At 45.7% G+C, this 26008-nt stretch overlaps 1 protein-coding gene across 1 annotated transcript in view; it reads right to left on the bottom strand.

Annotated features, from left to right (window-relative positions):
- Nucleotides 1–26008, bottom strand: part of LOC132770403 (solute carrier family 12 member 9-like) — a 188382-nt gene that overhangs the window by 113309 nt on the left and 49065 nt on the right. The window contains exons 5-7 of the mRNA XM_060767328.2: nucleotides 24439–24546; nucleotides 23097–23208; nucleotides 8252–8409 (exon numbers count right to left, since the gene is read on the bottom strand). Of these exons, the coding sequence (XP_060623311.2) occupies nucleotides 8252–8409; nucleotides 23097–23208; nucleotides 24439–24546 (378 nt within the window). The remainder of the gene's footprint in view (nucleotides 1–8251; nucleotides 8410–23096; nucleotides 23209–24438; nucleotides 24547–26008) is intronic.

Genomic DNA, 26008 nt, shown 5'->3' with positions numbered 1-26008 from the left:
ACCACGAGATGCAGAGCCAATCTTAAGAAATGGGGCTACAAAGTGGAATCCACGACATGCGAGTGCGGAGAAGAGCAAACCACTGACCACCTGCTGCAATGCAACCTGAGCGCTGCCACATGCACAAGGGAGGACATTCTTGTGGCAACACCAGAAGCACTCCAAGTGGCCAGCTACTGGTCAAAGGACATTTAATCAACTACCAAACTTGCACATTTTGTATTTTGTCTGTTTTGTTTGTTTTGTTCTGTTAGAAATGTAATACAATTGACTGGTTGCCCTGACACGACAAATAAATACATCTCAGGAAACAAGAATCAAGTGGCTTTTTCATTGCCATTTTTCCACTTTTGGGCTGGTCTGTGCCCCAAAACACAGTGAATGCAGAGAGTTGCCCATATATCCATTTGGAGAATTGCTGCACTCCTCAGTCAATTAGCTGGCTAGCTTAAAGGATTAAAGAAACGTTTCAACACTAAAGATGTTCCACATTAATCAGGTACCAGATTAAACAATTAGAACCAACATAATTACCATCAGTGCTTTGTATCCAGGAATTCTCTATCCACAGATTCAACTATCCATGGCTTGAAAAAATAATGTTTTGTTGTCTATTTGTTCAGTTTCTTCTGACTCTTGGTGCCCTCCTGGACCAACCGAGGCCAGAGCTCCCTGTTGGCCGTCACCACCCCAGCTTCTTCAAAGTCAATCCAGTCCCTTCAAGGATGCCATCCATCCATCTTGCCCTTGGTCGGCCCCTCTTCCTTTTTCCTTCCATTTTCCCCAGCATAGTTGTCTTCTCTAAGCTTTCCTGTCTTCTCATTATGTGGCCAATAGTAGAGAGTGCCTCTAGTATCCTTCCCTCCAATGAGCAGTTGGGCTTTATTTCCTGGAGGATGGACTGGTTGGATCTTCTCGCGTTCCAAGGCACTCTCAGAACTTTCCTCCAACACCACAGTTCAAAAGCATCTCTCTTCCTTCGCTCAGCCTTCCTTATTTTAAAATATTGTTTTAAAAAATCCAAAAACCAAACCTTGATTTTGCTGCTTTATCCAAGGGACAAGTAGCAACAGTCAGAACTGACCACGGAACAACAGACTGGTTCAAGATTTGGAAAGGCGTCCGGCAAGGCTGCATACTCTCACCCAACCTTTTTAACGTGTATGCAGAACACATCATGCGAGGATGTGCGGGGCTGGATGAATGCAAGGCTGGGGTGAAAATTGCTGGAAGAAACATTAACAACCTCAGATATGCAGATGACACCACTCTGATGGCCGAAAGCGAGGAGGAGCTGAGGAGCCTTCTAATCAAGGTGAAAGAGGAAAGCGCAAAAGCTGGGTTGCAGCTAAACGTCAAAAAAACCAAGATTATGGCAACAAGAATGATTGACAACTGGAAAATAGAGGGAGAAACCATGGAGGCCGTGACAGACTTTGTATTTCTAGGTGCAAAGATGACTGCAGATGCAGACTGTGGCCAGGAAATCAGAAGACGCTTCCTTCTTGGGAGGAGAGCAATGTCCAGTCTCGATAAAATAGTAAAGAGTACACTGGCAACAAAGATCCATTGCCTAGTCAAAGCCATGGTATTCCCCGTAGTCACATACAGATGTGAGAGCTGGACCTTAGGGAAGGCTGAGCGAAGGAAGATCGATGCTTTTGAGCTGTGGTGCTGGAGGAAAGTTCTGAGAGTGTCTTGGACAGCGAGAAGATCCAACCAGTCCATCCTCCAGGAAATAAAGCCCGACTGCTCACTGGAGGGAAGGAGACTAGAGACAAAGTTGAAGTCCTTTGGCCACATCATGAGTAGACAGCAAAGCCTAGAGAAGACAATTATGCTGGGGAAAGTGGAAGGCAAAAGGAAGAGGGGCCGACCAAGGGCAAGATGGATGGATGACATCCATGAAGTGACTGGACTGAAGGAGCTGGGGGTGGTGACGGCCAACAGGGAGCTCTGGCGTGGGCTGGTCTATGAGGTCACGAAGAGTTGGAGACAACTGAACGAATGAACAACATCCAAGGGACACCATTTTATTACACGATTGTATAAACAGCTTCAACTTCCTTATCCAAACTTACAATTGTTTTGGCCCAAAGCAAACAGGTTTGTGTTTGCCTAGACATTTTACACTCCTTTTATTGACTCCATCTCTATTATAGCTTTACGACTTTGTTGCCTCTCCATTTTAGTGTTGTATGAAAAATTGTGTCATGCGTGGCATTGGCTTTACTATATTTTGTTTTGATTACTATATTGTGTTATATGGTATTATAGTGGATTTTGATTACTGTGCGCTGCCCTGGAATCTGACAGGATGAAGGAGAGGATTATTTTGATTATATGACAACTCTCTGCCTCCAGGCAACAAACAGGTTTGCATTCATTCAGTTCTGCACCATCAACAGCGATAGCGAAGTCAACCGGATTTCGAGACCACTTCCTCAATAGGCATATTTATTTCATGGGGTAAGGTATATGCAGCCCCAGCACTTTAAAAAAGAACCCCAAACTGCAAAGAAGGGATGGATTTTGGAGGAATGTTGGCAAACGTAAGTCTTGTATAGACAATACACAGACAGACAGAACAGAAAGAGATGCCATGCACCGGGATTGTGGCGCAGCTGGCTGAGTGTCAGCTGCATTAAGATCACTCTGACCAAAAGGTCATGAGTTCGAAGCCAGTCCGAGTTGGAGTGGGTTTCCAACCAATTGTGTGTAGCCTGTTGTCAACCTTTGCAACCCGAAAGACAGTTGCATCTGTCAAGTAGGAAAATTAGGTGCCACCTTAAAGTGTGGGGAGGCTTATTTATTTCATTTATTTCTCGTGTCAGGGCAGCCAGTCAATTATATTACATTTCTAACAGAACAAAGCAAACAAACAGAGAAAATACATAATGTGTGAGTTTGGTAGTTGATCAAATGTCCTTTGACCAGTATCTGGCCACTTGGAGTGCTTCTGGTGTTGCTGCAAGAAGGTCCTCCATTGTGGATGTGACAGGGCTCAGGTTGCATTGCAGCAGGTGGTCAGTGGTTTGCTCCTCTCCGCACTCGCATGTCGAGGATTCCACTTCGTAGCCCCATTTCTGAAGGTTGACTCTGCATCTCGTCGTGCCAGAGCGCAGTCTGTTCAGCGCCTTCCAAGCTGCCCAGTCCTCTGTGTGCCCAGGGGGGAGTCTTTCATTTGGCATCAGCCATTAGTTGAGGTTCTGGGTTTGAGCCTGCCACTTTTGGACTCTCGCTTGCTGAAGCATTCCAGCGAGTGTCTCTGTAGATCTTAGGAAACTATCTCTGGAGAGGCTAAATTAACTAATTTATGAGGCCATAAAGAAGACTCCAGCAGAGCATTCCAGCGGGGAAGCATGCGGGGAATGCGGAAGTGCTTCATCAGCGTCGCAGATGGACAATGAAAGCAACAGCTCCCCTGGCGGCCAGAAAAAGTTAAATAGCCTCTGTGTATGTCTGTATATGTTTGTATGTCAAAAATTGGCATTGAATGTTTGCCATATATGTGTACACTGTAATCCACCCTGACTCACCTGTGGGGTGAGAGGGGCGGAATATAAAAGCTGTAAATAAATAAAAAAATAAATAAAGGTTGGACTCAAGTCCAGGGGGTGCTGTTGCTTTATCCTCTATGATGAAGAGCCGTCAGGACTTAACCTTCCTTTTGATCGCCCAGCATTTTCTGATCTTCTTTCTTTATGGCGTCATAAAGTACCTCCCCTGCTTTTAGCGGTACCTAATTTCTTTAATCACAGCTAAAGCTGTTTTCGAATTGCCTAGGTAAACAATGAGCTAGGCTGACAGTTGGCAGCTCACGCCAACCCAGGGATTCGAACTTGCAACCTTTTGGTTGATAGATCTTATAATTACTGATGATTTAACAGCTGTATTAAACCTCCGGTTTTGGGAACTTTAAGCTGAATATTAGGCAAAAAAAAAATCAATTTTAGTTGGGCATTTCATAGAATCATAGAATCAAAGAGTTGGAAGAGACCTCATGGGCCATCCAGTCCAACCCCCTGCCAAGAAGCAGGAATATTGCATTCAAATCACCCCTGACAGATGGCCATTTCTCCTTATCTCTTTATTTGAAAACAAAAGAAATGAGAATCATAGAATCATAGAATCAAAGAGTTGGAAGAGACCTCAAGGGCCATCCAGTCCAACCCCCTGCCAAGAAGCAGGAATATTGCATTCAAATCACCCCTGACAAATGGCCATCCAGCCTCTGCTTAAAAGCTTCCAAAGAAGGAGCCTCCACCACACTCCGGGGCAGAGAGTTCCACTGCTGAACGGCTCTCACAGTCAGGAAGTTCTTCCTAATGTTCAGATGGAATCTCCTCTCTTGTAGTTTGAAGCCATTGTTCCGCGTCCTAGTCTCCAAGGAAGCAGAAAACAAGCTTGCTCCCTCCTCCCTGTGGCTTCCTCTCACATATTTATACATGGCTATCATATCTCCTCTCAGCCTTCTCTTCTTCAGGCTAAACATGCCCAGTTCCCTAAGCCGCTCCTCATAGGGCTTATTCTCCAGACCCTTGATCATTTTAGTCGCCCTCCTCTGGACACTGAATCGTGCCAATCTGTAACCCGCCTTGAGTCGCTGTATGGTTGAGAAAGGTGGGCTATAAATGTTGTAAATAAATGTTTTTGAACTACTTGGGTAAACAATGAGCTGGGCTAAAAGTTGGCAGCTTACGCTGACTCAGGTCTTTGAACTGGCAACCTTTCAATTGGTAGATTTTATCATTGTTGCTGATTTACCAGATGTGGTGTGTGGAAGTAATAATGTGGGACTGCAAATTGGCACACCTGAAGTGAGGTGTGACCAAGGTATCGCCTACAACCCAGTATGTATGTGCTGTCAAGGATAGCGCAACTGCAATGTGTTCATGCAATAAAGCCCTTAGCTGGTGTCTTGGTCTGGGCATGAAGTCCAAAACATCTGGAGGGCCAAAGTTTGCCCAGGCCTGTTATAACTTATTTCCCAGTCCTTCTACTAATCAGTTTTCCTCTAATCAATGGCCTAATTTTATTAGTAATAGTCATATCTTTCCCTAGTCGTGCATCCAGAATCTCACTTGATCTCAGCGTGGTTTTAATTTGCTCTTGCTCTGGCACATAGAGCTGATAAATGGCATCCATGCAAACTCAAACACTTCTCTTTTTATTTCTCCTCTCTCTAATCTTACTTTGTATGTTAATTTTTCAGATAAAAGCTTTGGCCCATATTCTGTTTAATCAGTTCTGTATTGATACATTCTCTAATTTTTGCCATACTCTGTCTCCATCCTTGCAGCACATACCAAAAATGATGTAAAGTCTTTATGCGGTAGATTAAAGAATATTGTGTCCAATTCTGGGCACCACAATTCAAGAGAGATATTGACAAGCTGGAATGTGTTCAGAGGAGGGCGACTAAAATGATCAAGGGTCTGGAGAACAAGCCCTATGAGGAGCGGCTTAAGGAGCTGGGCATGTTTAGCCTGAAGAAGAGAAGGCTGAGAGGAGATATGATAGCCATGTATAAATATGTGAGAGGAAGCCACAGGGAGGAGGGAGCAAGCTTGTTTTCTGCTTCCTTGGAGACTAGGACGCGGAACAATGGCTTCAAACTACAAGAGAGGAGATTCCATCTGAACATTAGGAAGAACTTCCTGACTGTGAGAGCCGTTCAGCAGTGGAACTCTCTGCCCCGGAGTGTGGTGGAGGCTCCTTCTTTGGAAGCTTTTAAGCAGAGGCTGGATGGCCATTTGTCAGGGGTGATTTGAATGCAATATTCCTGCTTCTTGGCAGGGGGTTGGACTGGATGGCCCTTGAGGTCTCTTCCAACTCTTTGATTCTATGATTCTATGATTCTAATGGCAGGCATTCATAAAAGTGTGTTTAAAAACAGTCAACATAACAATATAAAAACCATTAAAATATGTGATCACCGATGTCATCTTGTTATAATCGTTTTCCAATAACATTGTCTGGCCATTCCATGTTCATCAGTCATAGTTTCATGTTATCTATTCCACTGCATTCTCAAAAGCTTGGTCAAAGAGCCAAGTTTTTACCTTTTTTGGAAAGTCGGGAGGGAGGGGGACGATCTAATATCCCTGGGGAGAGAGTTCCATAGCTCGGGGGCCACCACTGAGAAGGCCCTGTCTCTTGTCCTCACCAATCACACTTGTGGTGCAGGTGGGATTGAGAGCAGGGCCTTCCCAGACGATCTTAAGCTCCTAGATGGTTCATAAGGAGAGAAATTAGGTACCGCTAAAACAAGTGGGGGAGGTATTTTATGACACCATAAAGGAAAAAGATCAGAAAGTGCCCGGCGACCAAAAGGAAGGAGGAAGTCCTGATAGCTCTTTGCCATAGATGATGGAGTGACAGCACCCCCTTGTGGCTCGATTCGAGCACAACCTCCAAGGTGCCAAAAAAGCTGGACGTTGACACAACGTACCTCCTTTCTGTTCTGTCTGTCTCTGTCCTGTCTATCCCAAACAGCATTGAATGTTTGCCATATATGTATACTGTGATCCTCCCTGAGTCCCTTTGGGGAGTTAGGGTCGAATATAAATAAAGTGTTATATTATTTGAAACACGACAAGATGAGTCCACAGCAGACAAGATCACTTTGCTGGCTGTTGTACTGGATCACACGTCAGACACTTCCCAAGTGTCTAGGACTTTGTGATGTATCTGCAAATAATGTGTGCAGATCCCAGTAAGGTGGCCTTCTGCAGCTGGTAGATGGTAATTTTGTAGCGCCGATTGTGTTTAAGTGCAGGCCAAGGTCTTTAGACACTGCACCCAGTGTGCTGATCACTACTCGAACCACTTTTACTGGCTTGTGCCAGAGGAGCCTTCGCCTCCTCCTCCTCCTCCTCCTCCTCTTCCTCTTCCCCTTCCCCCTCCCCTTCTTAGAATCATAGAATCATAGAATCAAAGAGTTGGAAGAGACCTCATGGGCCATCCAGTCCAACCCCATTCTGCCAAGAAGCAGGAATATTGCATTCAAACCACCCCTGACAAATGGCCATCCAGCCTCTGTTTAAAAGCTTCCAAAGAAGGAGCCTCCACCACACTCGGGGGCAGAGAGTTCCACTGCTGAACGGCTCTCACAGTCAGGAAGTTCTTCCTCATGTTCAGATGGAATCTCCTCTCTTGTAGTTTGAAGCCATTGTTCCGCATCCTAGTCTCCAGGGAACCAGAAAACAAGCTTGCTCCCTCCTCCCTGTGGCTTCCTCTCACATATTTATACATGGCTCTCATCATATCTCCTCTCAGCCTTCTCTTCTTCAGGCTAAACATGCCCAGTTCCCTAAGCCGCTCCTCCCAGGGCTTGTTCTCCAGACCCTTGATCATTTTAGTCGCCCTCCTCTGGACACATTCCAGCTTGTCAATATCTCTCTTGAATTGTGGTGCCCAGAATTGGACACAATATTCCAGATGTGGTCTAACCAAAGCAGAATAGAGCATGGGGAGCATGACTTCCTTAGATCTAGACACTATGCTCCTCTTGATGCAGGCCAAAATCCCATTGGCTTTTTTTGCCGCCACATCACATTGTTGGCTCATGTTTAACTTGTTGTCCACGAGGACTCCAAGATCTTTTTCACACGTACTGCTCTCGAGCCAGGCGTCACCCATTCTGTATCTTTGCATTTCGTTTTTTCTGCCAAAGTGGAGTATCTTGCATTTGTCACTGTTGAACTTCATTTTGTTCTTCTTCTTCTTTTTCTTCCCACAGTGTGACTGTTTCTTTTTAATTGTGCAATTCCACTTTTTAAAATTAATGTATAATTTCATATAATATAAAACAAAAGGAAAACAGCCACCTTGGGTGAGGAAGAGAATCCCCATTGCCAATGTCATTTTACCGCCAGCATAGAAGTGGAAGGCACTCATTACACCAAAGTAGGTGCTGGAAATTTTGCAAAATTGCAAACTACTGCCCATTTTTATCCATCAAGAGTTAGGGATGGAAGAGTCACAAACAAGGAGGAGGCAGACCGGCACCAAAGGCAATGGGCCAGCTTCAATGCCAATTTGCTTGGATCTTGAAGTCCTTAGTCTGTCTCAAGGTACAGTCAGGTCTTCTAAAAGGAAGAATGAAAAACATATGCTCTCCAAATACACTGGATCATGTCCTCCATACAAAACTTGCTTCCCACCTCAAGTTACATCTTGCTAGAGCATCTCTCAGGCCCTGAAATAGGAGAGCAGAAACAGGCTTGGGCAGCCAAGGGTCACTCACCAAAAAGATCATCCTTGGCCAAAGCGTAGAGGATCCTGGAGGCGCCAATCAGGTTGCTCATGGCGGCCGAGAGAGTGGAGCAATAGACGCCAATGATGACAAAGGGAGGCCAGATGTTGATGTCCCTCAGGAAGCTGTAGTCTCGCTGGAGGAGGAGCCTGAGGAAAGAATGACAACAGAACCACTGAATTGGAACAGACTTCAAAAACCATTGAGAGTTATGAATCCCCCCCCCCCCCCAAAAAAAAGGAACCATTCCAAACTTTGATAATCAGCTCATCAGGTAAAGAGGCAACTTAGCATCTTAATGCAGGAGCTATACTTAACAAACTATCGATCAGTTTGGAGTCACTTGTTGGCTTTTACAAGGCAGCAGCGGCTGATGAAGTCCCCTGGCAGGTGGGTAGAGTCAACCGAATTCAATAAAGGAAATAATAGGCAAGGGAGGCAGGACTTTTGCTAACACATTAAACAATACAAATGGCCAGGCCTTAATTGGATTTTAACAAGAGGCAGTGAACAGGTGGGAGATAAATCTACCTGGGCGATCCATGCCAGTAACTTTTGGCAATTAATAGCTAATTACCACCAAATTGATCATCTTAATTAAGCATCCTCCCATGCATCACACATAAGGCTTTGCAGCAGGAACCATATCATGCAGACTTCCAAAATGGTGCTCAGTATTTAAGGACAAGATATGGAGTTATTGAGAATTTTGGTATTCAAGGAAGTATGTCCTCCATGCACCAACTCATGGCATGGCTCCAGGAATGGAAGAAAGGTTACTTTTCTCAATTACAAACCTCAAAATATCACCTTCTGCCATGCAAAACCAAAAGTAAATCTTTGTTTTGTTTTTAATTATTAGTTTTCTGCTTTCATTGGGGTCCTGTGCCTCTAACCCCAGCAGATATGGATGACTCACAATATTATAGAATCATAGAATCAAAGAGTTGGAAGAGACTTCATGGGCCATCCAGTCCAACCCCCTGCCAAGAAGCAGGAATATGGCATTCAAACCACCCCTGACAGATGGCCATCCAGCCTCTGTTTAAAAGCTTCCAAAGAAGGAGCCTCTACCACACTCCGGGGCAGAGAGTTCCACTGCTGAACGGCTCTCACAGTCAGGAAGGTCTTCCTCATGTTCAGATGGAATCTCTTTTCTTGTAGTTTGAATCCATTGTTCCGCATCCTAATCTCCAGGGCAGCAGAAAACAAGCTTGCTCCCTCCTCCCTGTGACTTCCTCTCACATATTTATGGCTATCATATCTCCTCTCAGCCTTCTCTTCTTCAGGCTAAACATGCCCAGCTCCTTAAGCCGCTCCTCATAGGGCTTGTTCTCCAGAACCTTGATCATTTGAGTCGCCCTCCTCTGGACACATTCCAGCTTGTCAATATCTCTCTTGAATTGTGGTGCCCAGAATTGGACACAATATTCCAGGTGTGGTCTAACAAAAGAGGAATAGAGCATGGGGAGCATGACTTCCCTGGACCTAGACACTAGGCTCCTATTAATGCAGGCCAAAATCCCATTGGCCTTTTTTTGCTGCCACATCACATTGTTGGCTCATGTTTAACTTGTTGTCCACGAGGACTCCAAGATCTTTTTCACACATACTGCTCTCAAGCCAGGCATTGTCCCCCATTCTGTATCTTTGCATTTCATTTTTCCTGCCAAAGTGGAGTATCTTGCATTTGTCACTGTTCATTTTGTTTGTTTTGGCCCATCATCTCTCTAATCTCTCAAGATCGTTTTGAATCCTGCTCCTGTCCTCTGGAGTATTGGCTCTCCCTCCCAATTTGGTGTCGTCTGCAAACTTGATGCTCCTGCCTTCTAGCCCTTCATCTAAGTCATTAATCAAGATATTGAACAGGACCGGGCCCAGGACGGAACCCTGCTGATGGCACTCCACTCGTCACTTCTTTCCAGGATGAAGAGGAACATTGGTGAGCACCCTCTGGGTTCGTCCACTTAACCAATTACAGATCCACCTCACCATAGTTTTGCCTAGCCCACATTGGACTAGTTTCCTTGCCAGAAGGTCATGGGGGACCTTGTCGAAGGCCTTACTGAAATCCAGGTACGCTACATCCACGGCATTCATGGAAAGATAACTGGAAAGGTTTCATCCAAGAATGGCTTGGAAAAATTTGGTCCAAGGATGCGTCCTATTAAGAACAAGGTGCTCAACCACTTCTTGATGAAGAGAAGAGAAGCTGTTGTTAATAATAATAATAATAATAATAATAATAATAATAATAATAATAATGTGAAAGGCAGTCAAGAAAAAACATTGAGATAAGTCAATCAGTTTTTGGTCAACTTTAGATTTGGTTTGGTTATTTGGGGTGCTGATTTCAGAAAATTGCATTGGATAGACCACATCAGCTCTACTTTCTGATTCAAAACATATGCCACCCAGTAGTTGCCATCTGCTTGCCCACAGAAAAAAACATATTTAATAATCTAGAACTGATGTGGTAGTAGGAATCTTTTGTGGGTAGACATCCCCATTGCCTCAGCGCTATAAGAGGGTTTTGTGAGACAAGTCACTCTCATTTCAGGGTGGTTTTGAGGCAACGGTGTAGTAATGGTGAGGCTGTGAACCATATTTTCATTCTTGCACACCACTGGTGGTCCATGGACCACAGATTGGGAACTACTGCTTTAAACAGACATGGGTTTTTTCCCCACTTTGGACTTCACTTGCTTCAGAGATATAGATACACTTCACTTGCTTCATTGTCAACAGAACCTCTGAAGATGCCAGTAGCCACAGATGCAGGTGAAATGTCAGGAGAGAATGCTGCTGGAACATGGCCACACAGCCCAAAACATTCACGGCGGTACAGATTAGTTTGGTTTTCACAGTAAACTAGGAGGAATGGTTCAGCCATACAGTCTTTGCAGGCTCTCCACATTTGCAGGCTTGACTTTTGTGGCATGGATTTGATTACTATGGTATCTCTCAGGATTTCTAAGCCCTCCAGTCCAACCCTATGGTTATCTTCTGCTGGAAGTTGACCAGAGTTGTGTTTGAAAGCCTAGAGATTTCTAGAGAGAACACCTTTAAGCTCAATTTACAGCACAATGTTTCTTAAACTTCTTAATGCCGCAACCCCTTAATACAGTTCCTCATGTTGTGGTGACCCCAACCATAAAATTATTTTAATTGCTGCTTCATAACTGTCATTTTGCTACTGTTATGAATTATAATGTAAATGTCTGAGATGCAGGATGGATTTTCATTCACTGGACCAAATTTTGCACAAATACCCGATACACCCAAATTTGAATACTGATGGGGTTGGGTAGGGTTTGATTTTGTCATTTGGGAGTTGTAGTTGCTGGGATTTTATAGATCACCTACAATCAAAGACCATTCCAAACCCCACCAATGATGGAATTGGGCCAAACTTCTCACACAGAACCCCAATTGCCAACAGAAAACACTGGAAGGATTGGTGGGCATTGACCTTGAGTTTTGGAGTTGTAGTTCACATACATCCAGAGAGCACTGTGGACTCAAAACAATGATGGATCTGAACCAAACTTGGCACAAATACTCAATATGCCCAAATGTGAACACTGCTGGAGTTTGGGGGAAATAGACCTTGACATTTGGGAGTTGTCATTGGTGGGATTTATAGTTCACCTACAATCGAAGAGCATTCTGAACCCCACCAACAATGGCATTGAGTCAAACTTCCCACACAGAACCCCTATGGCCAACAGAAAATACTGTGTTTTCTGATGGTCATTTGTAACCCCTCTGAAACCCCCTCACAACCCCTCAGGGGTCACGACCCCCAGGTTGAGAAATGCTGTTCTAGCAGATATTGACCACAGAATGTCACTAGAGGACCCAGAGATATGTAGAGATGTGGGTTTTTTAGTTTTTATTCCTTCTCCCCATTTTCAGGGGTTCTGAGCCCCAACACCATGAGGATTTGGGTTTTTTGGTCATGTCAGGAGTGACTTGAGAAACTGCAAGTCGCTTCTGGAGTGAGAGAATTGGCCGTCTGCAAGGACGTTGCCCAGGGGTTGCCTGGATTAATTGATGTTTTTATCATCCGTATGGGAGGCTTCTCTCATGTCCCCGCATGAGGAGCTGGAGCTGATAGAGGGAGCTCATCTGCCTCTCCCCGCATTCGAACCTGCGACCTGTCGGTCTTCAGTCCTGCCGGCACAAGGGTTCAACCCACTGTGCCACCAGGGGCTCCGACCAGGAGGATAAACTATAGTTGCAATGAGTGGTGATTCAATTCTCTCCTAGAACTGTTACTGTGCAGGTACAACTGTACCAGGAGCTCCAATTTTGTTTGCTTTGCATTGAATGTTTGTTGTAGTCCTAAGTTTCAGGGACTCTGCAGATAGGTGGCTTCTTTTGGCTGTAATCATAGGGCAAGCCACCTGTCAATTATAGTTAGGTTCCCTGGTCCCGCCCCCCCCCCCCCCCTTTGGGTTTTGGAGGAAATAGGAGCCATTTTGGGTTAAGTCCACACAGAGAAGCCTTTCATGCAGGACATAATACCAAGAGCTCCTGTAGAAAGCTTCGTCTTCTACGGCTTGGCCAGGGAGATATACAGCCCCATGGCTTGGCCGGGGAGATATACAGCCTACAGCTCATTTGCTGAAGGACTTCAGTCAACCATCTCGGAAACCTGAATTCTTTTCCCCCTGGAAGTCTACAAAGCTCTGCTTGGTAAGGGTCACTCGCGGAAGCCAGAAGCAGTTGGTACCGGGTGCAGGGGCTCCACGCAAACAGAGGCAAAGACAGACTGCCCAGATTAGAAGTTAAGGATTCCCCTATTAGCTAAAATACAGTTTATGAAGATAGTGCCTGTTCCCTGTGGACAAGATTGAGAGAGAGCCAATAGACCAGGCATAGGGAACCTTCGGCTCTCCAGCTGTGGTGGACTTCAACTCCCACAATTCCTTGAGGCTCGGCATTCGCCCCAAAGGCTTACCTTGGCCCAACGAGGTTTGTTTGGCTCTTTTTCATGGAGGACGGGCAGCAAAGGGGGAGAGACGAGCGTAACGTAGAGCCAAACAAACCTCGTTGGGCCAAGGTAAGCCTTTGGGGGCGAATGCAGAGCCTCAAGGAATTGTGGGAGTTGAAGTCCACCACACCTGGAGAGCCGAAGGTTCCTGACCCCTGCAATAGACTGTTAAGAAAGCTTTAAAGTACCTGTTTATTTTCATCAATAAAGAACATTGTTGAACCTTTAAGCAATCTAAAGACTCTGTTTTAAGGAAATCCAAAGGCCTTTAATCTGAGGCAGCCCCGGCGTCCCGTTGGACACATGGAATTTATGTCCTGTCTACAGTCTTATGCACAGGCCCAGCGTGCGACAGCACAGTTACATTTTATGTGTGTCAAAGCAGGCGAGAACTGTGCCAGGCTATTACACGTCAACACAGATCTCAACACAGACCTTTTCTCTTGCAACTTATCAAAAAGGAAGAGGATTTAAATGAAAGTCATAGAAGAAGATGGAGGCACTTTGGGTCTAAGGCAAAATGGTCCTTTTAACTCTGTATCCTATAGGACACAATTCTAAATTAAAATTTGTGATGCTTCTCAAAAGCGAGGTTAGTTCAACACTGGGCACAATTTCTAGTAATTTAACCGGCGTCAGGGAAGTCGATTCTCCAGAGCATCCTTTAACCTTCAAAAATGATTCTGATGAAAGATCGGAGGCATCATCTGATTGCAAGAGACCTCCTTGAAAAGATGGTTGCGGCTTGAAGCCAAATGGCCTCCAGCCAGAGATGCTTTCGCAAAGGGGTGAACCACACGACCCTGGGGTCCCTTATGGAACTGGGAAGTTGTAGGAATTTTAAGAAGTACAGCCAGCATAAAATGCTTGAAAGTGGAATGCATTTCCTCAGAAGGTGGTGATTCAGCAGACAGGATCAGAATTCGAAATGAACTCAACAGATTAAAGAACAAGGCCAAACAAAATACATTTCAAGAGGAAGAGATGTGAGGCACTACACTTAAGCAGAAAGAGGTGTTTGAGACTCAAAACAATGATGGATCTGGATCAAACTTGGCATGAATACTCAATATGCCCAAATGTGAACACTGGTGGAGTTTGGGGGAAATAGACCTTGACATTTGGGAGTTGTCGTTGGTGGGATTTATAGTTCACCTACAATCTGCAGCTGCCTGGGAGTCGGGTGAAGTCAGTCTCCTTCTTTGGAGGGTTTTAGCAAAACCTGGAGGGCTCAGATTGTGTAATCTTCCATACAGAATCATAGAATCCTAGAGTTGGAAGACACCTTGTGAGCCATCCAATCCAACCCCATTCTGCCAAGAAGCAGGAAAATCGCATTCAAAGCACCCCTGACAGATGGCCATCGAGCCTCTGTTTAAAAGCTTCCAAAGAAGGAACCTCCACCACACTCCAGGGCAGTGAGTTCCACTGCTGAACAGCTCTCCTTACAGTTAGGAAGTTCTGCCCAATGTTCAGGTGGAATCTCCTTTCTTGTAGTTTGAAGCCATTATTCCATTGTGTCCTAGTCTCCAGGGCAGAAGAAAACTAGCTTGCTCCCTCCTCTCTATGACTTCCCCTCGCATCTTGATCCATCATGTCTCCTCTCGGCTTTCCCTTCCGCAGGCTTAACATGCCCAGCTCTTTAAGCCACTCCTCATAGGGCATGTTCTCCAGACCCTTGATCATTTTAGTTATCTTCCTCTGGACACATTCCTGCTTGTCAACATCTCCCTTCAATTGTGGTGCCCAGAATTGGACACAGTGTGATTCCAGGTGTGGTCTGACCAAGGCGGACCACACCATGGGTATCATGTCTTCTCTGGATCTAGGCACTATGTTCCTATTTATGCACACCAAAATCCCATTGGCTTTTTCCCCCCGCTGTTGCATGACATTGTTGGCTCATGTTTAACTTGTTGCCCACGAGGACATCAAGATCTTTTTCACAGAAGAGTGGAATTGGACCAGATGATCCTTGAGGTCTCTTCCAACTTTATGAGTCTATGATTCTACTCTGTAAATAATGGGAGCAAAGAAAGACAGCTTTTTCTTAATCAACCCAAAAAGATCTCACCAATTGCCCAAATCATTCTGGAGATCATTCCAGTCCAAGCCCAGTCTGCCAAGAAGCAGGAAAATGGCATTCAAAGCACCCCTGACAGATGGCTTTCCAAGTTCTGCTTTAAAGCCTCCAAAGAAGGAGCCTCCACCACACTCCGGAGCAGAGAGAGAGAGTTTCACTGCTGAATGGCTCTCTTTACAGTCAGGAAGTTCTTCCTCATGTTCTGGTGGAATCCCCTTTCCTGTAGTTTGAAGCCGTTGCTCCACTGAGTCCTAGTCTCCAGGGCAGCAGAAAACATGCTCCCTCCCTCCTCCCTAGGACTTCCCCTCCCATTTTCATATATGGCCCTAATCCTGTCTCCTCTCAGCCTTCTCTTCTTCAAGCTAAACATGCCCAGCTCTTTAAGCTGCTCCTCATAGGGGTTGTTCTCCAGACCCTTGATCATTTTAGTCACCCTCCTCTGGACACATTCCAGCTTGTCAAAATCTCCCTGCAATTGTGGTGCTCAGAATGGGACACAATATTCCAGGTGTGGTCTAACCAAGGCAGAATAGAGCATGGGTAGCATGACTTCCCTGGATCTAGACACCAGACTCCTACTGATGCAGGCCAAAATCCCATTGGCTTTTTGAGCTGCAGTATTGCATTGTTGACTCATGTTCACCTTCATGTCCACAAGGTCTCGAACATCTTTTTCACATGTATTGCTGTTGAGCCAGGCATCGTCCCCCATTCTGTATCTTTGCATTTCATTTTTTTCTGCCTAAGTGGAGTCTCTTGCCTTTGTCTCTGTTGAACTTCATTTTGTAAGTTTTGGCCAATCATCTCTCTAATCTGTTAAGATTGTTTTGAATTCTGCTCCTGTGTTCTGGAGTAATGGGTCTCCCTCCCAATTTGGTCCCGTCTATTCTGCTTTTTCCCAATCCCCTGTCTGTCAGCATTACCCCATCTTCTCCTTGCAGATTAGATGGCCCTTAAAGAGTGAGGGTCTCTTCCAACTCTCCTTCATTCACCACTTTAAAGCAGAGTCTGGTGTTAGAGACACAGAGCAGCGTGATTCCCTAACGGCACAGGGTTGGACTAAATGACCTCTGAGGTTCCTTCCAATTCTGCGGCTCTATGAAATAATTTCCCTCTACTTGGTCCAGCCTTGTTTCCCGGCCTGCTGTCTTTTTCTAATCGATCACATCATCTAAGACTGCTTCCCACAGGCAAACCAGCCCCTCCAGCAGCTGACCCCCAAACACCCCTCGGTAATAAGCAGGGCAGGGCGCAGCCTGCGAAGCAACAGGAGGAGACCCCTTGCCCATTTTCATTTACGTGTCTTTCCAATCAGCTCTATGCTGGTTGACGCTCAGAGACAGGAAAGAGAGGGGGGAGGAGAGTGGGGGGAGATGAGGTGGGGGTCCCTATTCAGCGCTTCCCAGCGGAGGAGGGAATGAATAGTGGGGAGGGAGGGGGGACCCCGCACGTCAGGCGCTGGGCTCGCAAGCTGCCCTGTCCCCTGTCATTATGAGCAATGGCCGTGCATTAAGGTATTAGAACATGACAGCTATAATTCTAACCAATTCCTGCTGGCTGCCCCGGCCGGGCTGCGATTTATGGCAGCACTTTGCAGAGCAGAAAATTAACCAGCCGTGTTTCTGGGAGAAGAAAGCGGGAGGGAGGATAGGCCATACATGCGCACATACATACATACATGTCTCCCAGTCCCTAGTGTGGCTTAACACCCCATGCGGTGCCCCAAATATGGGTAGTATTGCAGGTAAGGGTCAGTTTCAGATTACCAAGCCACAGGAATTTGAGAAATGAAGTGACAGAAAGAGGCCTGGGTTACATAGCATGTGTGGTATAGCGGAGTGCCACAGGGTTCTGTCCTGGGCCCGATCCTGTTCAACATCTTTATGAGTGACTTAGATGAAGGGCTAGAAGGCAGGATCATCAAGTTTGCAGACGACACCAAATTGGAAGGGAGAGCCAATACTCCAGAGGACAGGAGCAGGATTCAAAACGATCTTGACAGATTAGAGAGAAGATTGGCCGAAACTAACAAAATGAAGTTCAACAGTGACAAATGCAAGATACTCCACTTAGGCAGAAAAAAACGAAATGCAAAGATACAGAATGGGGGACGAGGCCTGGCTCGAGAGCAGGACGTGTGAAAAAGATCTTGGAGTCCTCGTGGACAGCAAGTTAAACATGAGCCAAAAATGTGATGTGGCAGCAAAAAAAGCCAATGGGATTTTGGCCTGCATCAACAGGAGCATAGTGTCTAGATCTAGGGACGTCATGCTACCCCTCTATTTCACTTTGGTTAGACCACACCTGGAATATTGTGTCCAATTCTGGGCACCACAATTGAAGAGAGATATTGACAAGCTGGAATGTGTCCAGAGGAGGGCGACTAAAATGATCAAGGGGCTGGAGAACAAGCCCTATGAGGAGCGGCTTAAGGAGCAGGGCATGTTTAGCCTGAAGAAGAGAAGGCTGAGAGGAGACATGATAGCCGTGTATAAATATGTGAGGGGAAGTCATAGGGAGGAGGGAGCAAGCTTGTTTTCTGCTTCCATGGAGACTAGGACACAATGGAACAATGGCTTCAAACTACAAGAAAGGAGATTCCATCTGAACATTAGAAGAACTTCCTGACTGTGAGAGCCACTCACCAGTGGAACTCTCTGCCCCGGAATGTGGTGGAGGCTCCTTCTTTGGAGGCTTTTAAACAGAGGCTGGATGGCCATCTGTCAGGGATGATTTGAATGCAATATTCCTGCTTCTTGGCAGGATGGGGTTGGACTGGATGGCCCATGAGATCTCTTCCAACTCTTTGATTCTATGATTCTATAGCCAACGCGGGGAACCTCTTTTCAGCACAAGGGCCAATTCAGTTGTAGAGAAGCATTATGGCCTCATTCCTGGAATGAATAATCTCAAAAGAATGGCACAAAAGCCCTGGCAGCTGGAGAGTTCTTACATGGCAGAATGGGGTTGAGTTGGATGACCCTTGGGATCCCCTCCAACTCTGTGACACAATTACTCTTATACATTCTGTGCCACTGGAGCAGGGAATCCACTGTGGGTTTTAACTCACACTAAGTGTCAGTAGTAGCTTCAATGCCAGGAAGGTGAATATGGACAGGAAATTGTGATTGGTCCAATCCAAGAGCAGGCAGGAAAGGGGAAAGGCTTATTGTTGGGGGGGAAACAGACAACCACCTAAATTATGGCATCATGGGTAAAGGAATCATAGAATCCTAGAGTTGGAAGAGACCTCATGGGCCATCCAGTCCAACCCCCTGCCAAGAAGCAGGAATACTGCATTCAAATCACCACTGACAGATGGCCATCCAGCCTGTTTAAAAGCTTCCAAAGAAGGAGCCTCCACCACGTTCCGAGGCAGAGAGTTCCACTGCTGAACGGCTCTCACAGTCAAGAAGTTCTTCCTCATGTTCAAATGGAATCTCCTCTCTTGTAGTTTGAAGCAATTGTTCTGCATCCTCATCTCCAGGGAAGCAGAAAACAAGCTTGCTCCCTCCTCCTTGTGGCTTCCTCTCACATATTTAGACATGGCTATCATAGCTCCTCTCAGCCTTCTCTTCTTCAGGCTAAACATGCCCAGCTCCTTAAGCCGCTCCTCATAGGGCTTGTTCTCCAGACCCTTGATCATTTTAGTCGCCCTCCTCTGGACACATTCCAGCTTGTCAATATCTCTCTTGAGTTGTGGTGCCCAGAATTGGACACCAGTTCATCCATATCTTTCCTGAATTAGACATGAGATCGGCTTATACTCAAAGGTATATGGTATATGGAAAGGAAGAGACCATGAAAATGAACAAATTCTGGCTACCAGTATTAAAAAACTCTAAAATTACAACAGCAAAACAGCAGAGAGGAAACAACCAGGCACATCTTAACACCTCTGAACAAAAGATTTTCCCAGGCTCAGCCAGGCCTTCAAATGCTAATGAAGGTGGTCAGTTGAAACATTCACGCCTAGCTCCAGCAGAGAAGAGCTCTTTGCCCCACTCCAGCCATTCCACAGATATATAAACCCATTGTCCTAATTCCAACAGACCTCACTACCTCTGAGGACGCTTGCCATAGATGCAGGCGAAACGTCAGGAGAAATGCCTCTAGAACATGGCCCTATAGCCTGAAAAAACCCACAAGAACCTAGTGATTCCAGCCATGAAAGCCTTCGACAATATATGGTACTTGTCTGGAGAAGTATTTCTGAAAGATACCACTGGCTCTTTGGCCACATCTGTGCCAAGTGTTCTGGCACGTCGGTTCTGATTTGAGGCTTGCCAGTCTGTTCCTGACCCAGGTTGCTTGCCTCGAAGATATCTTGGAATTAGCGGTATGAGCAGGTCAATGCAATCTGAGCCACGCTTAATGCGGCGCTGGCTTGGACAGGAACGTGTTTGGCTTTGTCTAAGGATTGCTCCTGCCAGAGAGAAAGAATAACCGAGCACAGTTGCATGTCAATGAGACTTTTTGTTCCTTGTATGGAGCGAACAGTGACCCAGAAAGAAGTGCATGGTACAAAGAGGAATAAAGCAAAAGTTACAGGATCAAATGCAGAGAATTGAAACCAGAGCAGCATAAAAAGGTTGCAGATGCAAACTACCACCCTGGTAGCATCCTCTTATGTCTCCCCTGTGCTTTACCTTTGCACAGATCAACCAATTGCACTTTGGAGTGCATCAGAGCAAAGAAAAGGGTCTTGGTGAACCAGACAGAGAGCTGATGTAGTGGATCAAGCACAGGACTGGGACTATTAAAGCTTGAGATCAAATCCCAGCTGGTCCCAGAACTCTTTGGGTTGCTTTAGATAATCATGTTCTTTCTATCTAGCCTACAGGTTCTTAACCTTTGGGCTTTGCAAACTGGGAGCACATAACAAGCACTTGCTTTGCCTACCCATTACTTTGAAAGTTATTCTAAAGCAGGCATGGGCAAACTCTGGCCCTCCGGGTGTTTTGGACTTTAACTCTCACAATTCCTAACAGCCAGTAGGCTGTTAGGAATTGTGGGAGTTGAAGTCCAAAACACCCGGAGGGCCAAAGTGTGCCCATGCCTGCTTTAAAGTGTATTTTTCCTGGGCAGAAAGTCTATATAAACCTATACCATCCAGTGCTCATGACAGGAATGGCTTTTTCCCAGATGAAACCACTGGTCCATCAAATGTCCCGCAGTCCACTCCAGCTTCCCACAATTTGTCTCCTCCAAATATTCTGAGACTACAACTCCCACATTCCCTGAACACCGGCCATGCTAAATGAGGCAGTGTGGGAGTGCATCTGAAGTGCACTAAGTTGGGGCACAAGTGCTGAGCTGCTGAACTTACTGACCGAAAGGTTGCAAGTTCGAATACGGGGAGCAGGGGTGAGCTCCCGCTGTTGGCCCCAACTTCTGCCAACCTAGCAGTTGGAAAACATGTAAATGTGAGTAGATCAATAGGTAGGGAAGGTAACAGCACTCCATACAGTCATGCCAGCCACATGACCTTGGAGGGGTTTATGGACAACGCTGGCTCTACGTCTTAGAAATGGAGATGAGCACCACACCCCAGAGTTGGACATGACTTTTTAACATAATCAAAGAATCATTGAGTTAGAAGAGACTTCATGGGCCATCCAGTCCAACCCCATTCTGCCAAGAAGCAGGTAATTGCATTCAAGGCACCCCCAACAGATGGACATCCAACCTCTGTTTCAAAGCCTCCAAAGAAGAAGCCTCCACCACACTCTAGGCAGAGAGTTCCACTGATGAACAGCTCTCACAGTCAGGAAGTTCTTTCTCATGTTCAGATGAAATTTTCTTGTAATTTTCTTGTAATTTGAAGCCATTGTTCCATTGCGTCCTAGTTTCCGGGGCAGCAGAAAACAAGCTCACTCCCTCCTCCCTATAACTTCCCCTCACATCTTGATCCATGGCCCTTGTCTTGTCTCCTCCCATCCTTCTCTTCTGTAGGCTAAACATGCTCAGCTCTTTAAGCCACTCCTCATAGGGCTTGTTCTCCAGCCCCTTGATCATTTAAGTCTGCGATATTACTGGAAATATTTGTTCCTGTTGTGTATATTAAAGTCATTTCCAACCTTTGGTGATCCTACAGTGAACATTGGATCTTCTTGGCAAGATTGGATCAGAAGAAATTTGCCATTGCCTTTCTGTGAGGCTGAGAGAGTGTGGGTTGCCTAAGTACAACACAAATTGGGTTCTATTGCCTAGCAATGGAGCTTGTTCTCTAGACCCTTGATCATTTAGTCACTCTCCTCTGGATACATTCCAGCTTAGAGTCAACATCTTCCTTCAATTGCAGTGCCCAGAATGGGACACAGAAGTGAACTTCCTCTAGGCTGCAAGGGCAAGGCACTGCCTGTTTAAATACTCATCCACACAAAAGAAAATAACCAAAAGGAGAAGAAGGAGGGATAGCCTCCAAAAGGAGGGATAACCAATACTCCAGAGGACAGGAGCAGGATTCAAAACGATCTTGACAGATTAGAGAGATGGGCCCAAACTAACAAAATGAAGTTCAACAGTGACAAATGCAAGATACTCCACTTAGACAGAAAAAAGGAAATGCAAAGATACAGAATGGGGGATAATGCCTGGCTTGAGAGCAGTACGTGTGAAAAAGATCTTGGAGTCCTCGTGGACAACAAGTTAAACATGAGAAAACAATGTGATGTGGAGGCAAAAAAAGCCAATGGGATTTTGGGCTGCATCAAGAGGAGCATAGTGTCTAGATCTAAGGAAGTCATGCTCCCCATGCTCTATTCTGCTTTGGTTAGACCACACCTGGAATATTGTGTCCAATTTTGGGCACCACAATTCAAGAGAGATATTGACAAGCTGGAATGTGTCCAGAGGAGGGCAACTAAAATGATCAAGGGTCTGGAGAACAAGCCCTATGAGGAGCGGCTTAAGGAGCTGGGCATGTTTAGCCTGAAGAAGAGAAGGCTGAGAGGAGACATGATAGCCATGTATAAATATGTGAGAGGAAGCCACAGGGAGGAGGGAGCAAGCTTCCTTGGAGACTAGGACGCGGAACAATGGCTTCAAATGACAAGAGAGGAGATTCCATCTGAACATGAGGAAGAAGTTCCTGACTGTGAGAGCCGTTCAGCAGTGGAACTCTCTGCCCCTGAGTGTGGTAGAGGCTCCTTCTTTGGAAGCTTTTAAACAGAGGCTGGATGGGCATCTGTCAGGGGTGATTTGAATGCAATATTCCTGCTTCTTGGTAGGGGGTTGGACTGGATGGCCCATGAGGTCTCTTCCAACTCTTTGATTCTATGATTCTATGAAAGAAAAGAAAGAGGAATTGACTCCTCGTACTTCAGAAAAGTAGCACGTCAAGTAGGCTAATTGGGAGGCACTGATATGCTACTTTGCTATGTGCTGGGACTATTTTAGGATTCAAGCGCGCATCCTCTCTTCTATCCAGAGCCTGAAACTGAACCGTCCAAGAAATTTAATGTAATTATCCAATTCTTCCTAAGAGTTTTCCAGCTTCAGGCATCGGTGACTGACAAGGGCATGCCCAAAACTATCTAGCCAGCTCATCCGGGACAACTTCCAGCAGCCCTGACGGCAAGCTGTCCCAGTTCCTTACTCTTTATAATGAAAATAACTACAAGGTTACTGTGATAGGGATGTTATTATGAGGAGGAAACAAGGGGACGATGCAGCTGTCCGGAATAGGTCTTTAAATGAAGTGTAAGAGATGCAGGACAGGAGTGCCCCCTGCTGACCAAGCCAGCTCTTACCTTTCACAGGTGCAGCTCAGCAGCACAGCCAGCAAGTTGTAAACAATGTAGGTGAAGACCACAGCCATAATGGTGCCTCGGGGAATGGAGTAACTGGGGCGCTTCAGATCTCCTGGGGAATGCGGAGAGAAAGAATATCCAGGTTTGGAACCAGCATCCAGACCCAAAACATCCCCCCCCCCAAAAAAAAATGCATGTCCAGATTGCATCAATAGAAGTATAGTGTCTAGATCAGACATGGGCAAACTTTGGCCCTCTAGATCAGTGTTTCTCAACCTGTGGGGGTCGCGAGGGGGTGTCAGAGGGGTCGCCAAAGACCATCAGAAAACATAGTATTTTCTGTTGGTCATGGGGATTCTGTGTGGGTTTGGTCCAATTCTATCATTGGTGGGGTTCAGAATGCTATTTCATTGTGGGTGAACTATAAATCCCAACAACTACAACTCCCAAATGGCAAGGTCTATTTTCTCCAAACTCTACCAGTGTTCACATTTGGGCATATTGAGTATTTGTGCCAAGTTTGATCCAGATCCATCATTGCTTGAGTCCACAGTCTGGATATAGGTGAACTACAACTCCAAAAACTCAAGGTCAATGTCAACCAGACCTTCCCAATATTTTCTCCTTGTCATGGGAATTCTGTGTGCCATGTTTGATTCAATTCCATCATTGATGGAGTTCAGAAGGCTCTTTGATTTAAGGTGAACTATAAATCCCAGCAACTCCAGCATTACCAAATGACAAAATCAATCACCCCCAACCCCACCAGTATTCAAATTTTGGGCGTATAGGGTATTTGTGCCAAATTTGGTACAAATTTGGCATATCAGATATTTACATTACAATTCATAACAGTAGCAAAATTATAGTTATGAAGCAGCAATGAAAATAACGTTATGGTTGGGGGGTCACCACAACATGAGGACCTGTACTAAGGGGTCGCAGCATTAGAAAGGTTGAGAACCACTGCTCTAGATGTTTTGGACTTCAACTCCCACAATTCCTAACAACCTCAGGCCCATTCCTTTTCCTCCCTACTTGAGAGATGCAACTGTCTTTTGGGCTGCATAGGTCAACAGCAAGCTAGACTATTAATGGTCGGGAGCTCACCCCAACCCGGGCTGGCTTTGAACGCATGACCTTTCAGTCAGTAGTGATTTAATGCAGCTGGCTACTAACTAGCTGCACCACAGCCCGGTCCTAATTATTATTAGTTTTAGTATTATTATTGAGAGCTGGAACAGAACAAAATGAATTTCAACAGGGATAAATATATGGCATGACATTTAGGCAATACAAATGAAAATGCACACATATAGCAGTCCATGGGGAAAGGACTCACCAGACATATTGGAGCCTGCCATGATCCCAGTGCAGCCATTGAACATGACAGCGAAGACGGTGCTGAAGCTCATCAGCTTCCCCGTTGTGTAGTCCACAATGTAGTCAGCTGCAAAAGGACATGAAAAATGTTTATTCATACAACAAAAATCAAAACAAAACATACACATGATTTTTAAAAAGGATATAACATTTTAAAAACTACACAACAAGATACTGTCTCAGGCATGGGCAAACTTCAGCCTTCCAGGTGTTTGGGCCTTCAACTCCCACAATCCTGACACAAAGCTAACATCACCCAACAGAGGATTCCCCCAGGCAGGAAGCAGCCAGGCTTTGAAGCTGCTAGGCCATTCAATGCTAATTTATTTGTCGTGTCAGTGCAACCAGTCCATTATATTACATTTCTAACAGAACAAAGCAAACAAACAGACAAAATACAAAATTTGTGAGTTTGGTAGTTGATTAAATGTCCTTTGACCAGTATCTGGCCACTTGGAGTGCCTCTGGTGTTGCTGCAAGAAGGTCCTCCATTGTGCATGTGGCAGGGCTCAGGTTGCACTGCAGTGGTTTGCTCTTCTCCACACTCGCATGTTGTGGATTCCACTTTGTAGCCCCATTTCTGAAGGTTGGCTCTGCATCTCGTGGTGGCAAAGCGCAGTCTGTTCAGCGCCTTCCAAGTCGCCCAGTCTTCTGTGTGCCCAGGGGGGAGTCTCTCCTTTGGTATCAGCCACTGATTGAGGTTCTGGGTATGAGCCTGCCAATTTTGGACTCTCGCTTGCTGAGGTGTTCCAGCAAGTGTCTCCGTAGATGTTAGAAAACTATTTCTAGATTTAAGTCATTGACGTGCTGGCTGATACCCAAACAAGGGATGAGCTGGAGATGTCTCTGCCTTGGTCCTTTCACTATTGGCTGGTACTTCCCAGCGGATGTGAGGTGGTGCAATACCGGCTAAGCAGTGTAATTTCTCCAGTGGTGTAGGGCGCAGACACCCCGTGATGATGGGGCATGTCTCATTAAGAGCCACATCCACTGTTTTAGTGTGGTGAGATGTGTTCCACACTGGGCATACGTACTCAGCAGCAGAGTAGCACAGCGCAAGGGCAGATGTCTTCACTGTGTCTGGTTGTGATCACCAGGTTGTGCCAGTCGGCTTTCATATGATATTGTTTCTAGCGCCCACCTTTTGCTTGATATTCAGGCAGTGCTTCTTGTAGGTCAGAGCACGGTCCAGAGTGACTCCCAGGTATTTGGGTGCGCTGCAATGCTCCAGTGGGATTTCTTCCCAGGTGATCTTCAGAGCTCGGGATCCTTCTCTGTTCTTGAGATGTAAGGCACATGTCTGTGTTTTAGATGGGTTGGGGATCAGCTGGTTTTCCCTGTAATAGGCAGTTAGAGCACCTAGAGCTTCGGGGAGCTTCTGTTCTACCTTCTCAAAGCTCCCTGCTTGAGCAGTAATGGCACGATCATCAGCATGGATGAAACTCTCTAATGGAGCTTGCCAAGTGCAAGCAGACAAGAGTTTTCTCCCAGTTGGCTCTGACTACTGGGAGTTGCAGATCAATTGCATT

This window comes from Anolis sagrei, chromosome 3 (genome assembly GCF_037176765.1).
Source record: "Anolis sagrei isolate rAnoSag1 chromosome 3, rAnoSag1.mat, whole genome shotgun sequence".
Taxonomy (NCBI): domain Eukaryota; kingdom Metazoa; phylum Chordata; class Lepidosauria; order Squamata; family Dactyloidae; genus Anolis; species Anolis sagrei.
The sequence above is the reverse complement of the archived record's forward strand: the minus strand, read 5'-3'. Positions and strand labels throughout refer to the sequence as shown.